The sequence below is a fragment of the Chiloscyllium punctatum genome, chromosome 2 (genome assembly GCF_047496795.1).
Source record: "Chiloscyllium punctatum isolate Juve2018m chromosome 2, sChiPun1.3, whole genome shotgun sequence".
Lineage (NCBI taxonomy): Eukaryota > Metazoa > Chordata > Chondrichthyes > Orectolobiformes > Hemiscylliidae > Chiloscyllium > Chiloscyllium punctatum.
In genome coordinates this window covers 149,119,852-149,147,210 of record NC_092740.1, presented here as the reverse complement: position 1 = coordinate 149,147,210, position 27,359 = coordinate 149,119,852, and the positions used below count along the sequence as shown (strand labels likewise).

At 45.3% G+C, this 27,359-nt stretch overlaps 1 protein-coding gene across 2 annotated transcripts in view; it reads right to left on the bottom strand.

The window, feature by feature from the left end:
* mtap (methylthioadenosine phosphorylase) overlaps nt 1-8,296 on the bottom strand; it is a 203,888-nt gene extending 195,592 nt beyond the window's left edge. The window contains exon 1 of one of the 2 annotated variants that reach the window (XM_072590257.1): nt 8,175-8,296. In XM_072590257.1, the coding sequence (XP_072446358.1) occupies nt 8,175-8,186 (12 nt within the window). In that variant the 5' untranslated portion in view covers nt 8,187-8,296. The remainder of the gene's footprint in view (nt 1-8,174) is intronic. The other variant, XM_072590265.1, reaches the window with a different exon arrangement.
* Between the last annotated feature and the right edge of the window lie 19,063 nt (nt 8,297-27,359).

The window sequence follows — 27,359 nt, the reverse complement described above, 5'->3', positions numbered from 1 at the left end:
TTCGCCTTTGACACCACCACAGTTGATTGAATCTCAAATGGCAATGAAACAAACTACAGACAGGAGGTGGAAGATCTGGAAAAATGATGCATTGAGAACAACCTAGCTCTCAATGCCAACAAAACCAAGGAACTGACTTTTGGCAGGATGTCACTCATGTCCCCCCTACACATTAACAGCACAGAGGTGGAATGAGTGGAGTGTGTCAAGCTCCTGGGAGTGGTCATCCACAACAAGCTTTCTTAGACTCTTCTTGTGGACACACTGGTTACAAAGGCCCAACAACATCTCTCCTTCCTCAGGCAGCTGAGGAAATTTGGCATGACGGCCGAATACCCTCGCCAACTTTTATAGGTGTGCCATCTAGAGCATTCTGTCTGGATGTATCACTACCTAGTATAGCAACTGTACCATTCAAGATTGGAGACGGTTACAGAGAGTGGTGAACTCAGCCCAGACAATCACAAAGGCCAACCTCCCATCTATAGAATCCATCTACCAGGCCCACTGTCAAGGAAAGGCCGCCAGCATTCTCAAAGATCCATCCCACCCTGAATGCTTTTCTACAACCTCTACCATCGGGGAGAAGGTACAGAAGCCTGTACACACGCACCAGCTGGTTTCGTAACAGTTTCTGCCTTATTGTTGTTAGAATACTGAATGGACTCAAACTCTTAACATTCGTCTGTACCTGTGTTTTTGTTTTTGCCGCCATTTACCTATTATTTACTATCTATGCGACTTAACTCTGATCTGCCTGTGTTGCTCGCAAGACATAGCTTTTCACTGAGCCTCAGTACACGTGACGATAAATTCAATTCAATTCAATTCAGCACAATGCACTCACAACCTAGTTGATTAGTTTAAGATGAGTGGGGGAGAGAATATACATGAGTAACATACACTGCCTGCTGAAGTGTCTTGGTCCAGCCTAGAACTCCAGGCGTGGTTAGGAACATGGGACTGGGGTATCATTGTAATTACAGAAACATGGCTCAGGGATGGGCAGGACTGGCAGCTTAATGTTCCAGGATACAAATGCTACAGGAAGGATAGAAAGGGAGGCAAGACAGGAGGGGGAGTGGCGTTTTTGATAAGGGATAGCATTACAGCTGTGCTGAGGGAGGATATTCCCGGAAATACATCCAGGGAAGTTATTTGGGTGGAACTGAGAAATAAGAAAGGGATGATCACCTTATGGGGATTGTATTACAGACCCCCTAATAGTCAGAGGGAAATTGAGAAACTAACTTGTAAGGAGATCTCAGCTATCTGTAAGAATAATAGAGTGGTTATGGTCGGGGATTGTAACTTTCCAAACATAGACTGGGACTGCCATAGTGTTAAGGATTTAGATGGAGAGGAATTTGTGAAGTGTGTACAAGAAAATTTTCTGATTCAGTATGTGGATGCACCTACGAGAGAAGGTGCAAAACTTGACCTACTCTTGGGAAATAAGACAGGGCAGGTAACGGAGGTGTCAGTGGGGGAGCACTTTGCGGCCAGCGACCATAATTCTATCAGATTTAAAATAGTGATGGAAAAGGATAGACCAGATCTAAAAATTGAAGTTCTAAATTGGAGTAAGGCCAATTTTGATGGTATTGGGCAATAATCTTCAATACCTGATTGGGGGCAGATGTTCGCAGGTAAAGGGACGGCTGGAGAATGGGAAACCTTCAGAAATGAGATAACGAGAATCCAGAGAAAGTATATTCCTGTTAGGGTGAAAGGAAAGGCTGGTAGGTATAGGGGATGATGGATGATGAAAGAAATTGAGGGTTTGGTTAAGAAAAAAAAGGAAGCATATGTTGGGTATAGACAGGATCGATCGAGTGAATCCTTAGAAGTGTATAAAGGAAGTAGGAGTATACTGAAGAGGGAAATCAGGAGGGAAAAAAAAAAAAGAGGACAAGAAATAGGTTTGGCAAATAGAGTTAAAGAGAATCCAAAGGGTTTTCACAAATACATTAAGGACAAAAGGACAACAAGAGAGAGAATAGGGCCCCTAAAAGATCAGCAAGGCAGCCGCAGTGTGGAGCGACAGAAAATGGGGAAGATACTAAACGAGTATTTTGCATCAGTATTTACTGTGGAAAAGGAAATGGAAGATATAGACTGTAGAGGAATAGATGGTGACATCTTGCAAAATATCCATATTAAAGAGGAGAAAGTGCTGGATGTCTTGAAACACAAAGCTGGATAAATCCCCAGGACCTGATCAGGTGTACCCGAGAACTCTGTGGGAAGCTAGAGAAGTGATTGCTGGGCCACTTGCTGAGATATTTGTATCATCGATAGTCACAGGTGAGGTGCCGGAAGACTGGAGGTTGGCTAACATGGTGCCACTGTCTAAGAAGGGTGGTAAGAACAAGCCAGGGAACTATAGACCAGTGAGTCTGATGTTGGTGGTGGGGAAGTTTTTGGAGGGAATCCTGAGGGACAGGATGCACATGTATTTGGAAAGGCAAGAACTAGTGACTGTATCGGCACTGCCTCGTGCTCCCACGAGGAGGTTGACCAGTTCATCCACTTTAACACTTTCCACCCCAACCTCAAATTCACCTGGACCGTCTCAGACTCCTCCCTCCCCTTCCTAGACCATTCCATTTCCATCTCGGGTGACCGAATCGACACGGACATTTACTATAAACCGACCGACTCCCACAGCTACCTAGACTACACCTCCTCCTACCCTGCCCCCTGTAAAAACACCATCCCATATTCCCAATTCCTTCATCTCCACCGCATCTGCTCCCAGGAGGACCAGTTCCAAAACAGTACCACCCAGATGGCCTCCTTCTTCAAGGACTGCAATTTCCCCCCAGACGTAGTCGACAATGCCCTCCACCACATCTCTTCCACTTCCCGCTCCTCTGCCCTTGAGCCCCGCCCCTCCAACCGCCACCAGGACAGAACCCCACTGGTCCTCACCTACCATCCCACCAACCTCCATGTCCAGCGTATCATCCGCCGTCATTTCCGCCAACTCCAAACGGACCCCACCACCAGGGACATATTTCCCTCCTCTCCCCTATCAGCATTCTGAAAAGACCACTCCCTCCGTGACTCCCTCGTCAGGTCCACACCCCCCACCAACCCAACCTCCACTCCCGGCACCTTCCTCTGCAACCGCAAGAAATGCAAAACTTGCGCCCACATCTCCCCCTTACCTCCCTCCAAGGCCCCAAGGGATCCTTCCATATACACCACAAATTCACCTGCACCTCCACACACATCATCTATTGCATCCGCTGCACCCGATGTGGCCTCCTCTCTATTGGGTAGACAGGCCGCCTACTTGCGGAACGTTTCAGAGAACACCTCTGGGACACCCGGACCAACCAACCCAACCACCCCGTAGCCCAACACTTCAACTCCCCCTCCTACTCCACCAAGGACATGCAGGTTCTTGGACTCCTCCATCGCCAGACCATGGCAACACGACGGTTGGAGGAAGAGCACCTCATCTTCCACCTAGGAACCCTCCAACCACAAGGGATGAACTCAGATTTCTCCAGTTTCCTCATTTCCCCTCCCCCCACCTTGTCTAGGTCAAATCCCTCGAACTCAGCACCGCCTTCCTAACCTGCAATCTTCCTGATCTCTCCGCCCCCACTCCACTCCAGCCTATCACCCTCACCTTGACCTCCCTCCACCTATCGCATTCCCAACGCCCCGCCCCCAAGTCCCTCCTCCCTACCTTTTATCTTAGCCTGCTGGACACACTTTCCTCATTCCTGAAGAAGGGCTGATGCCCAAAATGTCGATTGTCCTGCTCCTTGGATGCTGCCTGACCTGCTGTGCTTTTCCAGCAACACATTTGCAGCTCTGATCTCCAGCATCTGCAGTCCTCACTTTCTCCTCACTGATTAGTGATTGTCAACATGGCTTTGTGTGTGGGAAATCATGACTCACAAATTTGATTGAGTGTTTTGAAGAAGTAACAAAGAGGATTGATGCAGGCAGAGTAGTAGATGTGATCTACATGATTTTAGTAAGGTGTTCTACAAGGTTCCCCAAGGGAGACTGGTTAGCAAGGTTAGACCGCATGGAATACATGGAGAACTAGCCATTTGGATACAGAACTGGCTCAAAGGTAGAAGACAGAGGGTGGTGGTGGAGGGTTGTTTTTCAGACTGGAGGCCTGTGACCAGTGGAGTGCCACAAGGATCAGTGCTGGGTCCACTACTTTTTGTCATTTACATAAATGATTTGGATGTGAGCATAAGAGATACAGTTAGTAAGTTTGCAGATGATACCAAAATTGGAGGTGTAGTGCAAAGCGAAGAGGGTTACCTCAGATTACAACAGGATCTGGACCAGATGGGCCAATGGGCTGAGAAGTGGAAGATGGAGTTTAATTCAGATAAATGAGGGGTACTGCATTTTGGGAAAGTAAATCTTAGCAGGGCTTATACACTTAATGGTAAGGTCCTAGAGAGTATTGCTGAACAAAGAGACCTTGGAGTGCAGGTTCATAGCTCCTTGAAAGTGGAGTCACAGGTAGATAGGATAGTGAAGGTGGCATTTGGTATGCTTTCCTTTATTGGTCAGAGTATGGAGTACAGGAGTTGGGAGGTCATGTTGTGGCTGTACAGGACATTGGTTAGGCCACTGTTGGAATATTGCGTGCAATTCTGGTCTCCTTCCTATCGGAAAGATGTTGTGAAACTTGAAAGGGTTCAGAAAAGGATGTTGCCAGGGTTGGAGGATTTGAGCTATAGGGAGAGGCTGAACAGGCTGGGGCTGTTTTCCCTGGAGCGTCAGAGGTTGAGGGGTGACCTTATAGAGGTTTACAAAATTATGAAGGGCATGGATAGGATAAATAGACAAAGTATTTTCCCTGGGATTACAATGAGAGGGGAAAGATATAAAAGGGACCTAAGGGACAACTTTTTCACGCAGAGGGTGGTACGTGTATGGAATGAGCTGCCAGAGGATTTGGAGAAGGCTGGTACAATTACAACATTTAAGAGGCATTTGGATGGGTATATGAATAGGAAGGGTTTGGAGGGATATGGGCCAGGTGTTGGCAGGTGGGGCTAGATTGGGTTGGGATATCTGGTCAGCATGGACAGGTTGGACCAAAGAGTCTGTTTCCATGTTGCACATCTCTATGACTCCAAGATCTTTGATAGAAATGCTAACAGTTTGATATGGACTCAGTACAAAGTGCTAATAGCCAGGGCTGCAGGAAGAGTGACTAGTGCCCATTACGACAGCAATGGACTTCTGCGCAGACATTGAAACTGACAATGACTGCACTGAAATTAACAAAGGCTACACTGGAACTGACAATGACTGCACCGAAGTTATCAACAATTCTGCAAATTTTGCAACAGACAAACTATGTTACAGTGACAATAAGCTCATCACTGACCTATTATATCACAAAATGTATAAAAGTATTGTGACATGTGCTCTGGGTTGAGGGAAGACTCACAGCTGACCACTGTGCTGTTGTGTGTCTCTCTCTCCCCGGAGCTCCGGGATTTCCTTGTACAATAAACACTCACTGAACCCCGACTCGGACTCAGAGGCTGGTGATTTTCCCCACACAATACACATTCATCTGAAGCAGACCTTTGTTCTGGAAATTGCTGTAAAAACAAAATCTTAAACCCAGTCATATCCAGGTGATAAAATTTTATATCCAGCTAATTAAACATTTATTAAGGCAACACAGTTTCAACTGCATTATTTAGACATTACTCTGTAAATTCCTGAGAGTGCAGCTGCTTTGGTAACTATTTTAAACTGCCCAGCTCATTGCTAAAAAAGTAAAATTGCAATGGTCTTATCAGATTATATGGCTGCTCTCTCATATGTGAGAGAGAGAGAGAGATGACTAGTGGTTGTTTGCCTCAGGTGAGTGGAGAGGTTGAGCAAGAGAGACTTTTGTAACCAGAGCCAATGCAAAATAGAACCTATGAACTCTAAACCAGCCATTCAGCCAACTGAACTGACCGGTCCTCAATTATTACCATGCTCATTGTTTTCTCTTCAGTCAAAATCCAAGGCTTTAAAGTAAACTGAGATTTAAAGAGCAATCATCTGCATTTTATATTACCATGACAAACATTATATTCTCCATCTATGTTCAACCACACAGAGTGAGGCATATAATCTCCATCTAGACATTGATTCGGTGTTTAAACATTGCACATCTTTCTTCCAATGACTGTAGCACCATACAGTAAGATTACAGATTGGAGCAAAGGAGCAACGGCCCAGATTCCCCTTCACAGGGTCACTCACCTAGATCCCCCACTCACACAGGGTCACTGATTTCCCCCTCCCCACTCACACAGGGTCACTGATCCCCACCACTCACACAGGGTCATTCCCCAAGATCCCCCACTCACACAGGGTCAGTGATTTTCCCCCCCCATTCACAAGGATCACAGACTCCCCCCACTCACACAGGGTCACTGATCCCCCCGACTCACACAGGGTCAGTGATTTGCGCCCCCCCCAACTCACACAGGGTCAGTGATTCCCCCCCCCCCAATTCACACAGGGTCATTCCCCCAGATCCCCCACTCACGCAGGGTCACGGATCACCCCACTCACATGGGGTCACTCACCCAGATCCCCCACTCACACTGGGTCAGTGATTCCCCCACTCACACAGGGTCACTCCCCTAGATCCCCCACTCACACAGGGTCACTGATTCTCCCCCCCCCCCCCACTCACACAGTGTCACTGATCCCCCCCGGCTCACACAGGGTCAGTGATTCCCCCTCACTCACACAGGGTCACGCCCCCAGATCCCCCACTCACACAAGGTCAGTGATTTCCCCCCCCCACTCACACAGCATCACTCCCCCAGACCCCCCCCCCTCACACAGGGTCACTGATTCTCCCCCCCCCTCACACAGGGTCACTGATTCTCCCCCCTCTCCCCCACTCACACAGGGTCACTGATCTCCCCCCCCCCTCTCCCCCACTCACACAGGGTCACTGATCCCCCCCCCCCCCCTCTCCCCCACTCACACAGGGTCACTGATCCCCCCCCCCCCTCTCCCCCACTCACACAGGGTCACTGATCCCCCCCCCTCTCCCCCACTCACACAGGGTCACTGATCCCCCCCCCCCCTCTCCCCCACTCACACAGGGTCACTGATCCCCCCCCCCCCTCCCCCACTCACACAGGTCACTGATCTCCCCCCCCCCTCTCACACAGGGTCACTGATCTCCCCCCCCCCTCCCCCACTCACACAGGGTCACCGATCTCCCCCCCCCCTCTCCCTCACTCACACAGGGTCACTGATCTCCCCCCCCCCTCTCCCCCACTCACACAGGGTCACTGATCTCCCCCCCCCCTCTCCCCCACTCACACAGGGTCACTGATTCCCCCCCCCCTCTCCCCTACTCACACAGGGTCACTGATTTCCCCCCCCCCCCTCCCCTACTCACACAGGGTCACTGATTTCCCCCCCCCCTCTCCCCTACTCACACAGGGTCACTGATCTCCCCCCCCCTCTCCCCCACTCACACAGGGTCACTGATTCTCCCCCCCCTCACACAGGTCACTGATTTCCCCCCCCCCTCTCCCCCACTCACACAGGTCACTGATTTCCCCCCCCCCACCCCTCACACAGGTCACTGATTTCCCCCCCCCCTCTCCCCCACTCACACAGGTCACTGATTTCCCCCCCCCCTCTCCCCCACTCACACAGGTCACTGATTTCCCCCCCCCCACCCCTCACACAGGTCACTGATTTCCCCCCCCCCTCACCCCTCACACAGGTCACTGATTTCCCCCCCCCCTCACCCCTCACACAGGGTCATTCCCCCAGATCCCCCACTCAGACAGGATCTCTGATCTGGTGCAGGACCACTGTGCCTGTCTCCCACGGTCAGAGTCTCATTCAGCAGCAAGGTGGGACTGGGTTACTGTCAAACGCAGTGAAACTTGCGAACGGGACAGTTCGCGCTGGGAGTGGGGTGTTCCCTGTGTCAGAGTGCGGCTGCAGCGTGTCCCTCTCCCACTCACAGCTGGTACATCCCCCCCTCCTCTGCTCTGTCTGTGTCTCAGGGAGCAGCCTGTCCCCCGGGTGAACAATGTAGAGACGGCTCTCCACAATGACACCTCCCCTCCTCCTGCTTTCCCTGGGACCCAGCCCCCCGAGCATTGCAATGAGGGGCAGCAAACCCCCTTCCTTACCTTCACCTGCATTGTCGCTGGCTTTTCCCTGCTTCGCTTGAGCCGCCTTTTGTAAGCTTCCGGCTGTGAGATCCTGTGTCTGTCAGTCCTGATAGGCTGTTTGCAGGAAGAGAGAGAGAGAAAGAGGCGGCGCAGCCTCTGATTCATTACCAGCAGCAACTTCAGACTCAGTCAGCCAGTGGGTGAAGGGCCAAGAACATTAAACAGGAATGCAGTTGTGTTATCAGCTACAACGCTGTTAGCTTCACGGCGACTGAAACATTAAAACTGTCATTGTTTCTTTTATGTAAGATTGGCACAACATGACCCTAGCTCTGTGGAAGGGCCACAGACACAAACTGCTGGGGAAAAACTCAGCAGGTCTGTGAACAGAAGGCTGTGCTAACACTCAGTCAACAGATGCTGTCCGATCTGCTGAGTTTTTCCAGCAACTTCTGTTTTTGTGCCCTACTTTATTGGTCAGTGCTTTGAGTGTAGGATTTGGGAGATCATGTTGCGACTGTGCAGGGACTTTGGTGAGGCCACTTTTGGAATGCTGTGTTCCATTCTGGTCTCCCTGCTTTGGGGAAGGATTTTGTGTAATTTGAAAAGGGTTTAGAAAGATGTTGCCAGGGTTGGAAGGTTTGAGCTACAGGCAGAGGCTGAATAGACTGGGACTACTTACCCTAGAATGTTAGAGGCTGAGGAATGACTTTAAAGTGGTTTATAAAATCATGAGGGGCATGGATAGGGTGAATAGTCAAGGATTTTTTTCCCCTGGGGTTGGGGAGTCCAACACTAGAGGACATAGGTTTAAGATGAGAGGGGAAAGATTTAAAAGGGACCCAAAGGGCAACTGTTTCACACAGAGGGTGGTGCGTGTATGGAATGAGCTGCCACAGGAAGTGGTGGAGGCTAGTACAACTGCAATATTTAAAAGGCATTGGATGGGTATATATATGGGAAGGTTTTAGAGGGATATGGGCCAAATGCTGGCAAATGGGTGTAGATAAATTTAGTATACCTGGTCACCTCTCAATGCCTCAATGGCTATTTTCAGCATTTCCTCAGTTTTATGTGGAAGGGTCACTGGACTCAAAACGTTAACTCTGCTTTCTCTCAACAGATGCTGAGCTTCTACAGCAATTTCTGTTTTCGGTTCAGACTTCCAACATCCGCAGTCCTTCATATTATTATTGCAAGCAAAGTGTTATTTTTTAAGAGACCTACATTAATAGGCTTTATATTGTCAGGGACCCCCATATCTATGGAAGGATTCACCGGCCTTGGAAGGGGGTCCAGAGGAGGTTTGCAAGAATGATCCCGGGGATGAAGGGTTTGTCATGTGGGGAGGCGTTGAGGACTCTGGGTCTGTACTTGAATGGAGTTTAGAAGGATGAGGGGGAACTGATTGAAACTTACAGAATACTGAGAGGCCTGGATAGAGTGGATATGGAGAAGTGGGAGTGACCAACAACTGAGAGTACAGCCTCAGTGTAAGGGATGACCTTTTAGAACTGAGATGAGGGAGTATTTCTTCAGCCAGCGTGTGGTTAATCTGTCGAACGCATTGCCATTGAAGGCTGTGGAGGTCAAGTGTGTATATAATCAGAGATAGTTAGGTTCGTGATTCGTAATGGGATCAAAGGTAACAGGGAAAAGGCAGGAGATGGGGTTGAGAAACTCATCAGCCACGGTTGAATGGTGGAGCAGACTCGATGCACTGAACGGTCTAATTCTGTTCCTGTATCTTTCTTATAATGGAGTTTCTGGGAGGAAAGTTTGTGTTTGACTGGAACTGAATGGCAGAGACAGGGAGAAACTCATCAGTTTGAATGGTCACTGGTGTCTCATTTCTTGGATGATAAATGACCAGAGCTTTTGAATCTGCTTAGGTTGATACCCCTCTGTAGCCAATGTGACTTGAACCTGGGCCTCCTAGTTTAGAGGAAGGGAAACTACCACTGCACCACAAGGGCTCTAGTTTCCAAATCTAACCCAGGCCTCTCATATTAAGTACAGATGAAGCTGGAGTCAATGTACCATTTATAGTTCTGTTGTGGCACAGTGGTAGTGCATCTGCCTCTGGCCTGGGTTCAAGTTGCACCTGCTCCAGATCTGACAAAACATCTCTGAACAAGCTGCTTAAACATGTCTAAAAGCAAGAAATAACTAAATGTTTAATCCTTCCTTGCTATAAGATTTGGAGGTGCTGCTACTGTAAATAGGGAATTCAAGGGACTCTAATGCCTCCCCGGTGATTAACACGTCCATCCAGTAGCAGAATTAATGGACTGGTTGCCTGGTTGAGATGTCCCTCATTGAGGTTCTCCCAGTGTTCTCTGTGTCCTGGTCAAAATTAGCCTCAAACTACATCCACCCAAATCAGAAATTCGAACAAAACATGCTAGAGAAACTCAGCAGCTCTCACAGCATCTGTGGCGGCAACAACAAGAAAATTAATGTTTCAAATCCAAACTCTGCTCTTCAGAGAAGGTAAATGGTACGTTGGCCTTCATCGCAAGGAGATTTGGATACATGAGCAACTATGTTTCACTGAATTACATGGAGAAGCCACATGTGGAGTATTGTGCACAGTTTTCATATCCTTATGGAAGGAAGTATATACTTGCCATTGAGGAAGTGCAGTGGAGGGTTACTGCACTGATCCCTTGATTGACGGGATGGGTTTGGAAGACAGACTGATAAAAGTTGACCTGTACACACTAGAGTTTTGAAAAAATGAGGGAGAGAGTCATAGAATCATGACTGAATTGAAACTTGCAAGATTGTCACAGGCTTTACCAGGGTAGATGTTTTCACTGGATAGTGAGTACCGAACCAGGGATGATTATCTTAGAGTACAAGGCAAGTCGCTTAAGACAAACGAGGAAAAAATTCTTTACCCAGAGGCCTTTGGAAGCTCAATCATTGAATATGTTCAAGTCAGAAATCACCAGGTCTCTGGAGAATACTGAGGTCAAGAGGTCATGTAGGAAATTGGTTTTGAGGTTGGTGATCAGTCATAATCTGTTTGAATTGCAAAGCAGATTCAAAGGGCAAAATTACCTGCTCCTAAACCTACCATACCCATTTTCATCATTACAGAGTCCCTACAGTGTGGAAGCAGGCCATTCAATCTATGCTGACCCTCGAAAGAGCATCCCACCCAGGCCCATAACCCAGCATTTCCTATGGCTAGCCCACTTAGCCTGCACAGCTTCAGGCTGTGGGACGAAACCCACACAGACCCAAGGAGAATGTGCAAACCCCACACAAAGTCATCCAAGGTTGGAACTGAACCCAAGTCCCTGATGCTGAGAGGCAGCAGTGCTAACCACTGGGCCACAGTGAGTGTTATGGAAGTGTGTTTGGCCAATAACCAGCTCCATCTGGTTAGGACAATTAAACCAGGAGAAGAGAAACAGGAAAGTGTTAATGGCAATTTTAAAGCAAAGTCAAGAGTATACACCAAGGAGAGTCATAATATCATTTTGTCTCTGAGCATGATAGGGACCAGAAATCTGCTAAACTAAATGATCTTCAAACATAAGAGGTTTTGGCAATTAACCAATTGATAGGCTCAATGATGCAAATTACATTGATTGATCTGTCTTTGCACTGGTTTAAAATATTAAGTAGGTTGAATTATTTCTCTAACATGTTTAAAGGTCAATAAGAACTGCCTCTGTTAAAGAATCTTACATCGCATGCCACTGAATACTGACACCTATTTTGCGTGCATGTCCTAAGTAATACTTAATCAACACTGATTAATATAACTATTTCAGTCAATCCAATCTGTTCAGACTTCTTATGACACCCCTCTGGGACAGGTGGAATCTGAACCTTCTGGCCCAGAGATAGGGTGCTACAACTCCACTCGGAGAAAGTGAGGACTGCAGATACTTGAGATCAGAGTCAAGAGTGTGACGCTGGAAAAGCACAGCAGGTCAGGCAGCATCGGAGGAGCAGGAGAATTGATGTTTTGGCCAAAAGCCCTTCATCAGAAAGGGCTACAACTCCACCATAAGTTCAGAAAATAAAGTTTAAATAATTTCTCTCAAAGGATTTAATCACTCAAGAGTGACAGGTCAGTGGTATTATGTCATGTTCTTTTAGAATGATCTGAGCTATACGCAGAGACTAGAACCTTTCATTTGGCAGAAATAAAAAGAACTAAACATTACAGCAGGTGTTTCAAAGATATAACTAAATGTCTTTATTTCCAGTTGAATTGGTAAAATAGTCACCATGAGCACTAACCTAGTTAAGTGAAAGCATTACAAATAATTCCATTGATGATGCTGTAATCTGATTAGTGACAGCTTTGGTGGGGGAACGTTTAGATTAGATTAGCTTCCCTACTGTGTAGAAACAGGTCCATCAGCCCAACTAGTCCACACCGACCCTCCGAAGAGTAACCCATGCAGACCCATTTCCCTCTGACTAATGCACCTAACCCTACGAGCAATTTAGCACAGCCAATTCACCTGACCTGCACATCTTTGGACTGTGGGAGGAAACTGGAGCACTCAAAGGAAACCCACGCAGACATGGGGAGAATGTGCAAACTCCACACAGACAGTCGCCCAAAGCTGGAATCGAACCTGGGTCCTGGTGCTGTGAGGCAGCAGTGCTAACCACTGAGCCACCATGAAGGCTGAGAGACCACCATATCTGGCCAGTACATCACCACACTGGGCCGAGAGACCATCACACCGGGTCAGGAGACCACCCAGACCAGGCCAAGAGACTGCCATGCTGGGCCAAAAGATCGCTGGGCTAGGCCGAGAGACTAGGCAAAAGTGAGGACTGCAGAAGCTCCCCCCCTACCAACCCTCCCATTTAACTCTCCACACAGCAGGCTCCCTGCCTCCATTCCTGATGAAGGGCCTTTGCCCGAAACATCGATTTTCTTGCTCCTCGGATGCTGCCTGACCTGCTGTGCTTTTCCAGCAACACATTCTTAATCAACAACATGACATTCCACTCTGATATCAGTCAAAAACAGATAGATAATTTCTGTCAGGAATGAACAATCCATTTCCACTCAACAGCAGACAAAGAGAAACTAAAGCAAACAGGAAAAGGATGTAGTTTAACAATATTGAGGGATTAAGGAATAACAGAGCAACACACAATTCTTCTTTGAAGATAGATATCTAAACCAGGATGACTGATAGCAGTGAAATGTAAATATTACTAATCCTTTCAACAAATCATTTGAAATCTATGGGCAGGTAATTGGAATGAGGGAAACTGATCACATTCAAAGGAATTTGGATAAATTAAATGAATGGATTAAGGATGACTGATTCAACAACTTCAATGAACATGTCAGGACAGCTGCCATGTTACTACAGGTAAATGCGAACTTTCCTGATGATGCTCTGTCCCATTAAACAAAATTCTACACTGATTACAATTGTTGCCACCGCCAAAACATGTCTTCAGAATGCAAGTCATAGAGTCATGCAGCATGGAAACAGACCCTTTGAAACCAACCATTCCACGCCAACCATGTTCCCAAACTAAACCAGTCCCACCTGCCTGTGTTTGGCCCATTTCTCTCCACATTGAAAAAAGAGTGATGTTGGAAAAACACAGCAAGTCAGGCAGCATCTGAGGAGCAGGAGAATTGACGTTTCGGGCATCAGTCCTTCATCATTCATCAGTCCTTCATCTTGACTCTCCTGCTCCTCGGATGCTGCCTGATCTGCTATGCTTTTCTAGCGCCACACTTTTCAACTTTGACCCCCCCACCTTCTGCAGTCCTCACCATATCTCTCCAAATCTTTCCTGCTCATGTAATTATCCAAATGTCTTTTAAATGTTGTAATTGTACCTGCATCCACCACTTCCTCTGGCAGTTCATTCCACACATGAACCACTTGCTGTGTAAAAGAGTTGCCCATCATGTCCTTTTTAAATCTTTCTCCTCTCACTTTTAAAATATGTCCCTGAATCGTGAACTGCCCCACCCTAGAGAAAAGGCCCTTGTCATTCACCTTATCTAAGCCTCTCATGATTTTATGAACTCTATGAGGTCACCTCTTAATTTCCTACACTCCAGTGAACAATGTCCCAACCTTTCTAGTCTATTTTTATTTCTCAAACCTTCCATTCCAAGCAACATCCTGATAAATCTTTCCTGAACCCTCTCCACTTTAATAATATCCTTTCTGTAGCAGGGTGACCAGAACTGCACAAAAAGTACTCCAAAAGAAATCTCACCAATGTCCTATACAACCTCAACATGACATCCCAAATCCTATAATCAAAGGTCTGCTAAATGCCTTCTTAAACTCTAGGTATCTCTGTGCTACAACACTATCCAGGGCCCTACCATTAATTTGTTAATTAATCCTGTCTTTATTTGTTTGACCAAAATGCAATACCTCACATTTATCCAAATTAAGCTCCATCTGCCCTTTGACCCAATTGATCAAGATATCTTGTAATTATAAATAATCTTCTTCACTGGGGACTTTAACACCAATTTTGATGTCATCCACAAACTTACTAACCATGTCTCCTATATTCTCATCCAAATCTTTATAGAAAGCAAAAATTCTGCTGTACTGAATTTAATCTAACTCAACTCCTCTGCATATGCTGACTGCAGCATTATGCCTGAAATTTCAAATTAGCAGTGCATTTATTTTTCACAAGGTATGGTGGCTCAGTGGTTAGCACTGCTACCTCACAGTACCAGAGTCCTAGGTTCAATTCCAGCCTTGGGCGACTGGCTGTGTGGAGTTTGTATATTCTCCCTGTGTCTGCGTTGGTTTCCTCCCACAAAGATGTGCAGGTTAGGTGAATTGGCCATACTAAATTACCCATAGTGTTAGGTGCATTAGTCAGAGGGAAATGGGTCTGGGTGTGTTACTCTTCGGAGAGCCAGTGTTGACTGGTTGGGCTGAAGGGCCTGTTTCCATGCTGTAGGAATCTAATCTAAAATAAAACTTTAACAGGATTGTTACTTTCATTATGGTGATGCAATGTTAAATTGATTAACTTGATCTTGAGTGTCTGTTGAACATCCATCAAAATACAATATAGAAGAATATAGAATAAAAAAAAGCTGAAAGCACTGCAGATGCTTCAAATCAGGAAATAAAAAACAGAAATTGCTGGAAAAGTTCACCAAGTCTGGCAGCATCTGTGAAGAGAAATCAAAGTTAATGTTTCGAGTCCAGTGACCCTTGCTCAGAATTTGCTTAGTCCTTCCTTCCTGAGAAGAATATAGATTAAGAGCTCCTAATTGTTTGATCATTACAGACAAAATATTGAATGCAGCAATAAAAATCGTGTTAGGGTATAAAAGAATACACCGATTAAAATGTCACAAATATCCTTGCAAGTCTCACCTTGCTGGTAGATGCTAAAGTTACAAGATTAAAAGCTGGTTTATTCATGAGCACCAAACATGTCACATTACCGAACTGCCCACTGACACAGTTTGTTTTGACACAAACAGGGTGAACAAAGAAACAATGCAGTCATCAAGTTGGACTTTAAGCATTTGCAACAAGAACAGACTCAATGTCTTGAATGATGATTGCGTGATTGTAGATAATTGAATTCTTGGAATTAAGACAGACGTGTAGTTTTCAACTATTCCATCAGTTGATCTCTTAGAACGACTGAACCATGATTTCCCTTTGAATAGTGCCCAATATTCAGCTGTTATTGTAGACAAATTCAGAATCAATATGAAAAATAAAGCAGGACTTTGCTATAAGCTGTCCCTGATAAGGTTATCAAGTGTTCCAACTTTCTGATGTAATTTCTATTAAACCCTGAATATCTGCCCAAATGAAATTATGATGAGATTTTAGTGGTGTACGGTCGTGAGTCACATTTTCCCTGAGCATTATTTTCACATTTAGCATTAATTAGAATTAAATTGCCAGTGTTGCTCAGAACCAGAAAAGATAAAATTGAATCTAATAGGCCTCAATGCGCCATGTTAAAAGTCATCTAGATTCCACAATTTCTCCCACTAATTTATCTGATTTGTTCTACTGTCACTCCTACTCTCCAATCTAGGCTTTCTGTTCTCAGCTTTGCCATTCTTACCCTCTTCCAGCACTTCCAATTTCACTATTCATTTAGCCTCAATTATACTTTGCTACAGCTAAATGCCAGGGCACTTTTGGGTCATTATCAGTAGGCTATGGATGGCTATTGTGGTATAGTGGTAATGGCCCCACTCTGAGACCCAGGTTCAAGTCCCACCTGCTGCAGAGATGTGTGATAACATCCCTAAATAGGTTGATTAGAAAATATCTAAGTAGTTCTCTGTTCCCTCACCCATGCAGAGTTCCTGCTCTCCTACTTGCAATCCAAGTTTTCATTTCCACCAGCTGAAACCATCTTCTTTCTTCCATTCTATTTGGTAAATCTTTCCAAATATTCTAACAATTTCAGCCAGCTCCCCCTCAGTGGAATGTTCCAAAGAAACCATGCTGTGGCTGATTTGTTTAATTGATTAATTAACTTCAGGACCTGGCTCAAAGCAATTAATTTCTAATTGATCAGTGGCATAAACATTTGATTTCATAGGATCCTTACAGTGCAAATGGAGGCCATTTGGTCCATCAGGCTGATAAACTGAAGAGCATTCCACCCTATCTCCATATTTAACTCACCTAAGCTGCATACTACAGAACAATTTAGCATGACCAAGTCATCTTTGGGCCATGGGAGGAAACCAGAGTTCCCAACAGAAAGGCTGGAATTGAACCCAGGTCCCTAGCACTGTGAGATAGCAGTCCTAACCATTGAGCCACTGTACTCTTGCAGTGAAGTTCCCTATCTCTCAACCAGAAGGACTTTGTTCTGGCCTCACTTCCCATAGAGGTAATTGACCTTGCAACCTTTAAGGAACAAACAAATTACATAACTGCAACCTAGCAGAACTGTGGATTATATGACCTACCATATAAAAAGATTACAGATGAATTCTACTGTCAGTATCCTTCTTGGTATATGGATCCTGTTTGATCTTTTTAACTCAACCTCATGTTGTTCTGATCTCTTCAAGAATGCTCACATATTCTTTACCTCTGTTGTGTCACGTGGAATAACACAAAAATAGTATATCTGGTCATCGGTTCATTGCTTTGTGGAACCTTTATTGCAAGTAAATTGACCACCACATTTCCTACAGTACAATCTACTATAGTACTACAGTACATTTCCTACTATATTCAAAAAGGCACATCTCTGGCTGTGAAAAGACTTGTCCCATCCTGAAGTTGTGACAGGAGCTCTCTGATTTAGATGAGGGAATTAAACGTAATATCTCAACATTTGCAGATGATACAAAACTGAGTGGAAGGATGAGTTGTGAGGAGGTTTGGATAAGCTGGGTAAGTGGGCAGATACACGGCAGATGCATTATAATACGGATAAAGATGAGGTTAGCTTACATATGCTTCTGTAACCACAATTTCTTTAATACAGTTTTTGTGACTTAACTTTAGAATTAATGGATTTTTGTATGCATTAATAGGGTTTTGCAACTGAACACAATAAACATGCTCCAATTCAGAAGGTCAGGAGAGGATTTATTTAAGCTTAAGGGAAATATTCATAGCCTAAAGAGAGACCTTTATTTCAGGCTTATTGCGATTTTAAGCAGTCCTGCAAAATCCTGGGATAAAGATAGCTGTACAAACTAGTGTTCCTCTGAAAGGTAGGATGTAGTGAAACTAGATGATCTTAGAGTAAAGAGTTAGTGATAGTGCCTGATGAGAAATATTGGGAGAAAATCCTGAAGAGATTACATAAAGCTGAATGTGTTTAAGTTCAGGTGTGTTATAGCTCCAGGAAGAAGTCATCTGCAGTTTCAGGAGTAACGATGCTGTTACTTTAACAAGTTTATTTTGTTCTTGGTTTTTTTCGAAGAGAGGTCGTAAAGGCAGAGGTGCCAATGAGTCTAGTTTAACAATGGAAGGGGAGCGGCCAGTTCTCCCAGTTCAGGTTTTTTCTATGTTTTTTTCTTGCTGTAGCAGTCACAAGATTTGAAGTCCAGGGGTGTTGCAAGCTTCAGTAAAGGATTCCTCTGACTCTCTCTGAGACCTCTCTCTCTGGATATTGTTCCCTCTACCTTTAAGAATCTGTGTTTGAATTTACCTTGCTGCCAAGGGGTGTGTTTATAGGATGTTACTGGATTGTAACAGTTAATTAGTAATAGTTACTATGTCAGGTCAGTCAAGTTTTCCATTAGTTAAGGTATTCTAGTTAAGGTATTCTCTTTCAACTGTCGTATTTAAATAAATTCTGTTTTGCTTAAAGCCAAGTAGTTTGACCAGTTACATTTCACCAGGAACATCCAATTCACATCTGTCTTTAAAACAAGAAAAAGTTAGGGTCTAGACTACCTTCTTAAAGTGTTTTGAGGGGGTCTGGCCTGGTCCATACACAGGTTCTGTGCTAAGTCACAAGTGACTTCGACTTATCAAGAGCTTAGAGAAACGTACTGTACTCGCACTATAGCCTAAGTGGTGAATTTGAGTACTATGCAAATGCTGTTGTTTTTCTTTTCATTTGATAAGTGTGTTTGGCATTTGTTGGAGTATACTATTAATGTTTGTTTAAAAACCTCTGAATTTGTGTTTATAAGTAGGTATTCTGATTTATTTTGTTTTGTCTTCATTTCTATTGTTAATAACTTCTGCTTCATTAAAATCTTCAACATCATGTGCTTATGTTTCGTGAGAGCCCACAAAACAAGAAATGATCTATCAAGCCAGATTTCAGTCTGACATCTGATTTGCCTGGCAACAATGAAAGCTGAGATCATAGTATAAGTTACACTTATTGTACATGAAAGGATGCCTGCAACTATCTAGCTTGGAAAAAGACATTTAAGCTAGACTCAGGAATATATGAAGGAATGGTATCTCTGTTTCTGCCTGACAAACAGCAGACAAATAGAAAGAAGAAAGGATTGGCAACAGCAAGATCTGGAAGGCTCTCTGCTTTTTCCCCTCTCCACATCTGAAAAGCCAGCACAGTGATAAAACAAATCAGAGAAACATTCAATCACAGAGAACTCAAGAAATTTTCACTGCTGCTGGTCCCAGGTTCAATTGCAGCAACTCAAGGACTGTAAAAACCTTTAAAACTACATTTTATTGTCTCCCCATTGTACTATATACTCTCCCCTTTAAAACTTGGTGTAAGTGTGTGTTTATCCGTGTGTGTGTGTGTGTGTGTGTGTGTGTGATATTGAGTTTTAGTATTTTTCCTGACAATGAGAAAGTAACAAGATTCCACTTCCTTACACCATGCAAACACTGTAATTGGCTCCTTAATTTCGACTCATGACATGCTTTAATTGAAGTACAGTTTAGCAGCATCTTTAAAGAGTCACACATCTTTGTTGTGGTCTGGAGTCTTAAAATGGTAAAATGTCCCAATTTCTTGGTCATGCTTTCGTAGTGCAGGGAGAAATAATGTTCCAAAAATTAAAGGCATTCTCTTTGGAAGAAGTAAGAGTGGTAGCTAGTCACTCAGAACCTGATTCCAACATTAAATGCCTGAAGAATCAATTGCCATATGGGTGGCCAAGTAACTGAAGGTGGAAACTGAGGACAATGAAACAGCTAAAATATAATTGGAACAGTTAAAATTAGAACTATAATTCTAACAGGAAAATAGAGGAAAGATAATTCTGAGAAAGACCGAATTCAGGAAAAGGAAAATAAAAGAGAAATTTGAGACATCTTGATTTGCAAACAGGTAATATCTCTAGTGAGGGAATTCACTCCAAACCCAGATTTAAGGACTGAAATATGAAAATTGCCCATTTAGTGCCTAGATTTGAAGATGAAAAGTTGAATACACTTTAATTTCTTGAGTAATTCACATTGCCAGTTCAATCATGGAGAGTTTTCTTTTGCAAAGTAGGCTGACCCAGGCAGTTCACAAGGTTTATTCTCTCTTACCTGCGGAAAGTGCCGCCAACAATGAGGCATCAAAAGAGGCTATTTTAAGTTAGTGCCAGAGGTAGACAGACAAAAGATCTGTGATGTCAAACATCAGCCTGATTAGACAAACCTGGAATTTAAATGACTTAAGCATTGTTGACTGATGGGTATGGGCTCTTAAAATTCTCCTTGGAAAACGTCAAAAACTCAATACTCTTTCCAATTCAGATGCATCAAGAGGAACAGATAATAGCAGGAACAAGTTACTGCAGATGTTGAAATCTGTACTGGAAACAAATGTTGGAGATCACAATGAGTCAGACAGCATCCACGGAGAGACAGAAAGCTAACATTTTGAGTTTAGATGACTCTTTATCAGAGACTCGGTAATATCAGGATCCAGACAGACAGACAGGCCTTTTGTTGACCATTAGTTAACATACAGCCCCATAACATGATGGAGATTGGAATCTGGAAGTTGTCACATACCGAACAGTGTTAAGGCCAAAGTAAGTACCCTGGGATGAACTGGCAAGAAAGGGTAACTCAGGCAAAGAAAGTCAAACTATGGACAATATTTAAGGAAAGGATCCTGAAATAACTTCACAGAGACTGATATCCTGTACCAAGTCACCCTTTACTTACATGTGGAAAGTGAACTGGTTCAACTCCCTGAGAGCCAGCTCTCAGAGTGAACAGAACCTCTGACACTCCTGTTTTCATCTGTTGGCCCAGGCTCCCTTATGGACCAATTTAACAGCCCCAGTCAGAGAACTCACATTCTATGAGGTCCATCTGGCTGACCTTGTTACAATCATTACATCGCTCCCACACTGAGCTCTTGGAAATAGGCTGGTTCTTTTACTTGGAGAAAGTGAGGACTGCAGATGCTGGAGATCAGAGCTGAAAAATGTGTTGCTGGAAAAGCGCAGCAGGTCAGGCAGCATCCAAGGAGCAGGAGAATCGACGTTTCAGGCATAAGGACCTTCCTCATTCCTGAAGAAGGGCTTATGCCCGAAATATCGATTCTGCTGCTCCTTGGATGCTGCCTGACCTGCTGCGCCTTTTCAGCAACACATTTTTCAGCTCTTGATCTTTTACTTGTAGTGCCTCCTGGAGCATTTTAGCACCAGGTCAGGTTCCTCCGACACTGTGTCGGATACAGGCAGCCTATAACAGAGATTCTCAGGAGAAATTCACTCTCTTCTTCTGGTGGCAAAGGTGTCAATCTGGTGAGATCTGGTGTGTCCATCTCAGATTCCAAGGTTTCTTCAATACTTGACAGGCATGGAGAAACCATGGGTTCTGACAGCCTTTCTGACTGCTCTGAAGAGAGGACACATTATGCTCCTGCACCGTTTGCAAGTTCGTGGCTTTTGTACGGTCCACATTGTACCCGAACTTCATATATCTCTGTCCTGACCTTGGGTCAACCGCACCTCTTAACCATGCAGAGCCATTCCTGTGGTTCCTACACCAAACTCTGTTCCTTGTCGTAAACTGTCTCTCTTGCTTGGCAAAGTCTGGCATTCAGCATTAGCATTCCTGATGTCTTTTCACCTTCCCCCCTCAGGTCCGGGAACGTCAGGTTTAACCTTGCAGAGGACCTTCTCCCCATGACCAGCTTTGCTGGAAGATGAGGGGTGGTTCTAAACTCAAAGAGCAACCGGGACAGTTTAACATCTAGTGAAGCAGGAGGCTGTTTCTTCAAGCCTACTGAACAATTTTTAATTTCCATCGTCTGATTTTGATACTGGAGATTTTTAAGAATCAAAATGGTTATAGAAAGGAAGAAATACAAATTAAAAATGGCCACAGCTATCAATTCACCATGGATTAAGCCAATTTCAGAAAAGCAATGTGAAATAGATTAGATTAGATTCCCTACAGTGTGGAAACAGACCCTTTGGCCTAACAAGTCCACACCAACCCTCTGAAGAGTAACCCACCCAGACCCATTTCCCTCTGACTGATGCACCTAACACTATGGGCAAATTAGAATGGGCAATTCATCTGACCTGCACATCTTTGGACTGGGGGAGGAAACCGGAGCAAACCCATGCAGACACGGGGAGAATGTGCAAACTCCACACAGTCACCCAAGGCTGGAATCGAACCCAGGTCCCTAGTGCTGTGAGGCAGCAGTGCTAACCACTGAGCCACCATGCTGCCCAAAACAAAAACAGAAAGAGCTGTAGAAACTCAGCAGGTCTGTTCATATCTGTGGAGAGAAAAACAGAATTAAAAATTCGAGTACAGAGATCCTTCGTCAGAACTGGTGTCTGTTCTTTGTCAGTTCTGATGAACAACCTTTGGATTAAAATAGTGCCCAAGGGGCACTAGCATACCTCTCTGCCAGGATATTGGTGTCCCTCCACTTTATATGCAACCCGTCCTTCTTGTACAGGCCCGATCTGCCCTGGAAGAGATCCCAATGATCCCAATATCTGAAGCCCCCCCTCCTACACCAGCTCTTTAGTCACACATTCAACTGTACTACTGCCCTATTTCTGGCCTCAGTGGCATATGGCATGGGAGTAATCTGGGATTACAACCCTAGAGGTCCTGCTTTTCGATTTACTACCCAACTCCCTAAATTCTCTTTGCAGGACCTCATCTCTCTTCCTGCCAATGATGGTGGTACATGATCTCTGGCTGCTCACTCTCCCCTTTCAGAATATCAGAGACATCCTTGATCCTGGCACTAGGGAAGCAATACGTCATCCTGGAATCACTTTTGCAGCCATGGAAGTGTCTGTCGGTGCCCCTGACTATAGAGTCCCCTACCACTATTGCTTGCCTACACTTCAACCCTCCCTGCTGTACAACAGAGCCACAGGTACCTGGCTGTTACTGCTTTCACCTGACAGGCCATCCTCCCAACATTATCCAACACCAGCTCAGATGAAGAGTCATCTCGATTTGAAACGTCAGCTCGCTCTCTCTCCATGTGTGCAGCCTGACCCACTGTGATCTCCAGCTTTTGTTGTTTTCATTATCCAACACCTGTTAGAGAGGGGAATAGCTACAGGCGATTTCTGCACTGCCTGCTGGTCCCTCCTGGCAGGCACTCTGGCTGAACCTCTGGTGTGACCACATCCCTGAAACTCCTTTCTGTAAAACTTTCAGACTCCCGTATGCTTCTCAGTAACCCCAACAGCCGCTCCAACCTGACACACCATGCAGACACACTTCCTGCAGTCATAGTTGTCAGGGGCATTTGATTGCTCCCTGATCTCCCAAATCTCATAAGAGGAGCATGCTATTCCACTAACTGCCATTAGTATCACTCTAGTAATTGTTGGATTGAAAAAAAAGGAATGACCTCACCTTGCGTAGCTTAATGCTAAGTAGACAAGCAGGGGGGCTGGAAGAACACAGCAAGGCAGGCAGCATCAGGAGGTGGAGGAGTCAAGGTTTCAGGTGTACCTCTTCTTCAGGACTGGGGGTGGAGGTAGGAGGAGCTGCAAATAAAGAGGGAGAGGGAAGGGTTATGGGTGGGGAGAGGGGCAGAGTGGTGGGACGGAATGGTGAGGTGTGATAGATACGACCTGCTTGGTTGGTACGAGGAATGAATCCGGTTGGTAGCTGGAAGGAGCAGTAAAATCGACGTTTCGGGCAAAAGCCCTTCATCAGGAATACAGGCAGAGAGCCTGAAGCGTGGGGAGATAAGCTAGAGGAGGGTGGGGGTGGGGAGAAAGTAGCATAGAGTACAATAGGTGACCTGGGAGTTGCAGTGGGAGAGGGACTCCCTGAGACTCCTGTAGAGAGAGGAGGAAAACTTCTTCAAGGCAGGCATCCTTGCAAGAGGATTTGCAGTAGGGTTAAAATCAACTTGCCCGAAACGTCGATTTTGCTGCTCCTCGGATGCTGCCTGAACTGCTGTGCTCTTCCAGCACCACTAATCCAGAATCTGGTTTCCAGCATCTGCAGTCATTGTTTTTACCTAGCTGGCAGGAGGGAGCAGTCAGAGGGATAGCAGGAAGGAAGCAGGGCTGGAAAGGGAGTTGGGGGATGGGTGGGAAGGTTAATGCTGCTAGCCCTCCTCATCAAAGCCCTTACTTTGACCTCACTGTCCCTCTCCAAAATTAAAAATCACACAACACCAGGTTATAGTCCAACAGGTTTAATTGGAAGCACTAGCTTTTGGAGCACCACTCCTTCATCTGGTGGTTGTGGAGGACACAATTGTAAGGCACAGAATTTATAGCAAAAGTTTACAGTGTGATGTAACTGAAATTATACAGTGAAAAATACCTTGATTGTTTGTTGAGTCTTTCATCCGTTCGAATACCATGATAGTTTCACTTCTTTCATTTGTAAATCACAAAACTTTTTTTAAAAGTTGCATTATCAGGTTAGCTGTTAACAATGGTGATAGCTACCACTCACCTATTGTACTCTATGCTACTTTCTCCCCACCCCCACCCTCCTCGAGCTTATCTCTCCACGCTTCAGGCTCTCTGCCTTTATTCCTGATGAAGGGCTTTTGCCCGAAACGTCGATTTCGCTGCTCCTTGGATGCTGCCTGAACTACTGTGCTCTTCCAGCACCACTAATCCAGAATCTGGTTTCCAGCATCTGCAGTTATTGTTTTTACCGCATATGTTGAAGGTGTTAGCCCCCGTGTTCTCTGTCTGTGCCATGATGTTTAGACTGGTTCTAATCTAAAACCGTGAGATAACAGAGTTTTACATGAATTCATGCAGTTTTTGATCAAAGTACAATGTAACTCTGCAAGTACAAATTCACCCCACAAAATATATGTGTGCATGTGGGTCTTTGTGTGTATGTATGTGTGTGTGTGTGTCTGTGTGTATCTGTCTGTCTGGACACACATATACACAGACACACACACAGACACTCACACACACCTATAGACACACACACTCCCCCACTCACACATGCACCCCCTCACAGATCATGTTGTCTATCTTATACGTTGCAGGCAAGGATGCCCGGAGGCATGGTACATTGGGGAAACCGACAACGGATGAATGGGCACCGCACAACAATCAACAGACAGGAGGGTTCCCTCCCAGTTGGGGAACACTTCAGTGGTCCAGGACATTCAGCCTCGGAGCTTCGGGTGACCATCCTCCAAGGTGGACTTCAGGACAGGCAGCAGAGGAAAGTGGCCTAGCAGAGGCTGATAGCTAAGTTCCATACCCATAGGGAGGGCCTCAACCGGGACCTTGGGTTCATGTCACATTACAGGTGATCACCATTGCACTACACACACACAGAAACTCCTACACATACACAGACACACACACACACACAAACACACGTACTCCTATATACACACAAATACACACACACTCACACACACCCTTACAGATACACACACTCCCACACTCACACATGCATTCTCTCACAGACTAAGATACTCCACACTCACATACACACACATATACACTCTGTCTCACAGACACTCACAACCCCACACCCCAGACACACACACACACTCCCACACTCACACATGCACCCCCTCACATACTTAAGACACTCTACACCCACATAAACACACATATACACTCTCTCTCACACTCACAAACCCCCAACCCAGACAGACACACACAAAGGCCCACATGCACACATATACATATATTTTGTGGGGTGAATTTGTACTTGCAGAGTTACATTGTACTTTGTTCAAAAACTGCATGAATTCATGTAAAACTCTGTTATCTCACGTTTTAGTTTAGAATCAGTCTAAACATCATGGCATAGACAGAGAACACGGGGGCTAACATTTCAACATATTGTCTAGCTAATAGCAACTGTTACAGTTAACCTGAAAATACAACTTTTAAAAAAATGTTTTGTGATTTACACATGAAAGAAGTGAAACTATCATGGTATTTGAACAGATGAAAGACTCAAACAGACAATCAAGGTATTTTTCAATGTATAATCTCAGTTACATCACACTGTAAACTTTTGCTATAAATTCTGTGCCTTACAATTGAGCCCTCCACAACCACCTGATGAAGGAGCGACGCTCCGAAAGCTTGTGTGCGTCCAATTAAACCTGTTGGACTATAACCTGGTGTTGTGTGATTTTGAACTTTGTACACCCCAGTCCAACATCAGGATCTCCAAATTATGACTATTATCCTCTCCAAAATGGCTTTTCCTGCTGGATCTTGCCTCCCTTTTATATACTGCTGGTTGGAAGGAAACACTCTGAGAAGTTTTTTTATATTTCAAAAATATACTTTATTCATAAAATACTTTGATGATCTGTACAACTGGACATGCCATACATATGTAAACATTCCATCTGTTTGCATACCGAAAACAGAGTAATCATTCCTATTTACAGGTCTGTACGATTACATTTTTAGCTGAGGCATCAGCAGAGACCAAATGACTGCGTGGGACCCCTGTTCTTCTTTAGGCAGGCAGATGTTACACGATGGTCTTTCCCCACCGCGCCTTGGTGGCAGCTGCCCCAAGCTTCAGCGTGTCCCTCAACACGTAATCTTGGACCTTGGAATGTGCCAATCTGCAACACTCAGTCGGGGTCAACTCCTTCAACTGGAAGATCAACAGTTTTCGGATCGCCGAGAGAGCGTCCTTCACCGAGTTGATGATCCTCCAGGCACAGTTGATGTTCGTCTCGGTGTGCGTCCCGGGGAACAGACCGTAGAGCACGGAGTCCCGCGTCACGGCGCTGCTCGGGACGAACCTCTCTAGACTTCTTCTGCATAGGCACATTCCAGAAGGAGGTGTGTGACAGTCTCGCTCCCCCCCGCAGCTGCTTCGAGGGCAGCTTACGGTGCGGCTGAGAGTCCGGGCGTGCATAAAGGATCTCACAGGCAGAGCCCTTCTCACCACCAGCCAAGCCACGTCTTGGTGCTTGTTGGAAAGTTCTGGCGATGAGGCATTCTGCCAAATGACTTTGACAGTCTGCTCGGGGAACTGCTCGATAGGATCCGCCCTCTCCTTTTCCCGAAGGGTCTCAAGGACACTACGTGCTGACCACTTCCTGATGGACTTGTGGTCAAAGGTGTTTTTCTTCATAAACTTCTCCACGAAGGACAGGTGATACGGAACAGTCCAACTACTCGGAGCGTTCCGCGGCAGCGAGGCCAGGCCCATCCTTCGCAACACCGTGGACCTTAGTAGAACCTCAGTACGTAGTGACACTTGGTGTTTGTGTACCGGGGATCCACGCACAGCTTGATGCAGCCACACACAAAGGTGGCCATCAGGGTGAGGGTGGCATTGGGTGTATTTTTTCCCCCGTTGCCCA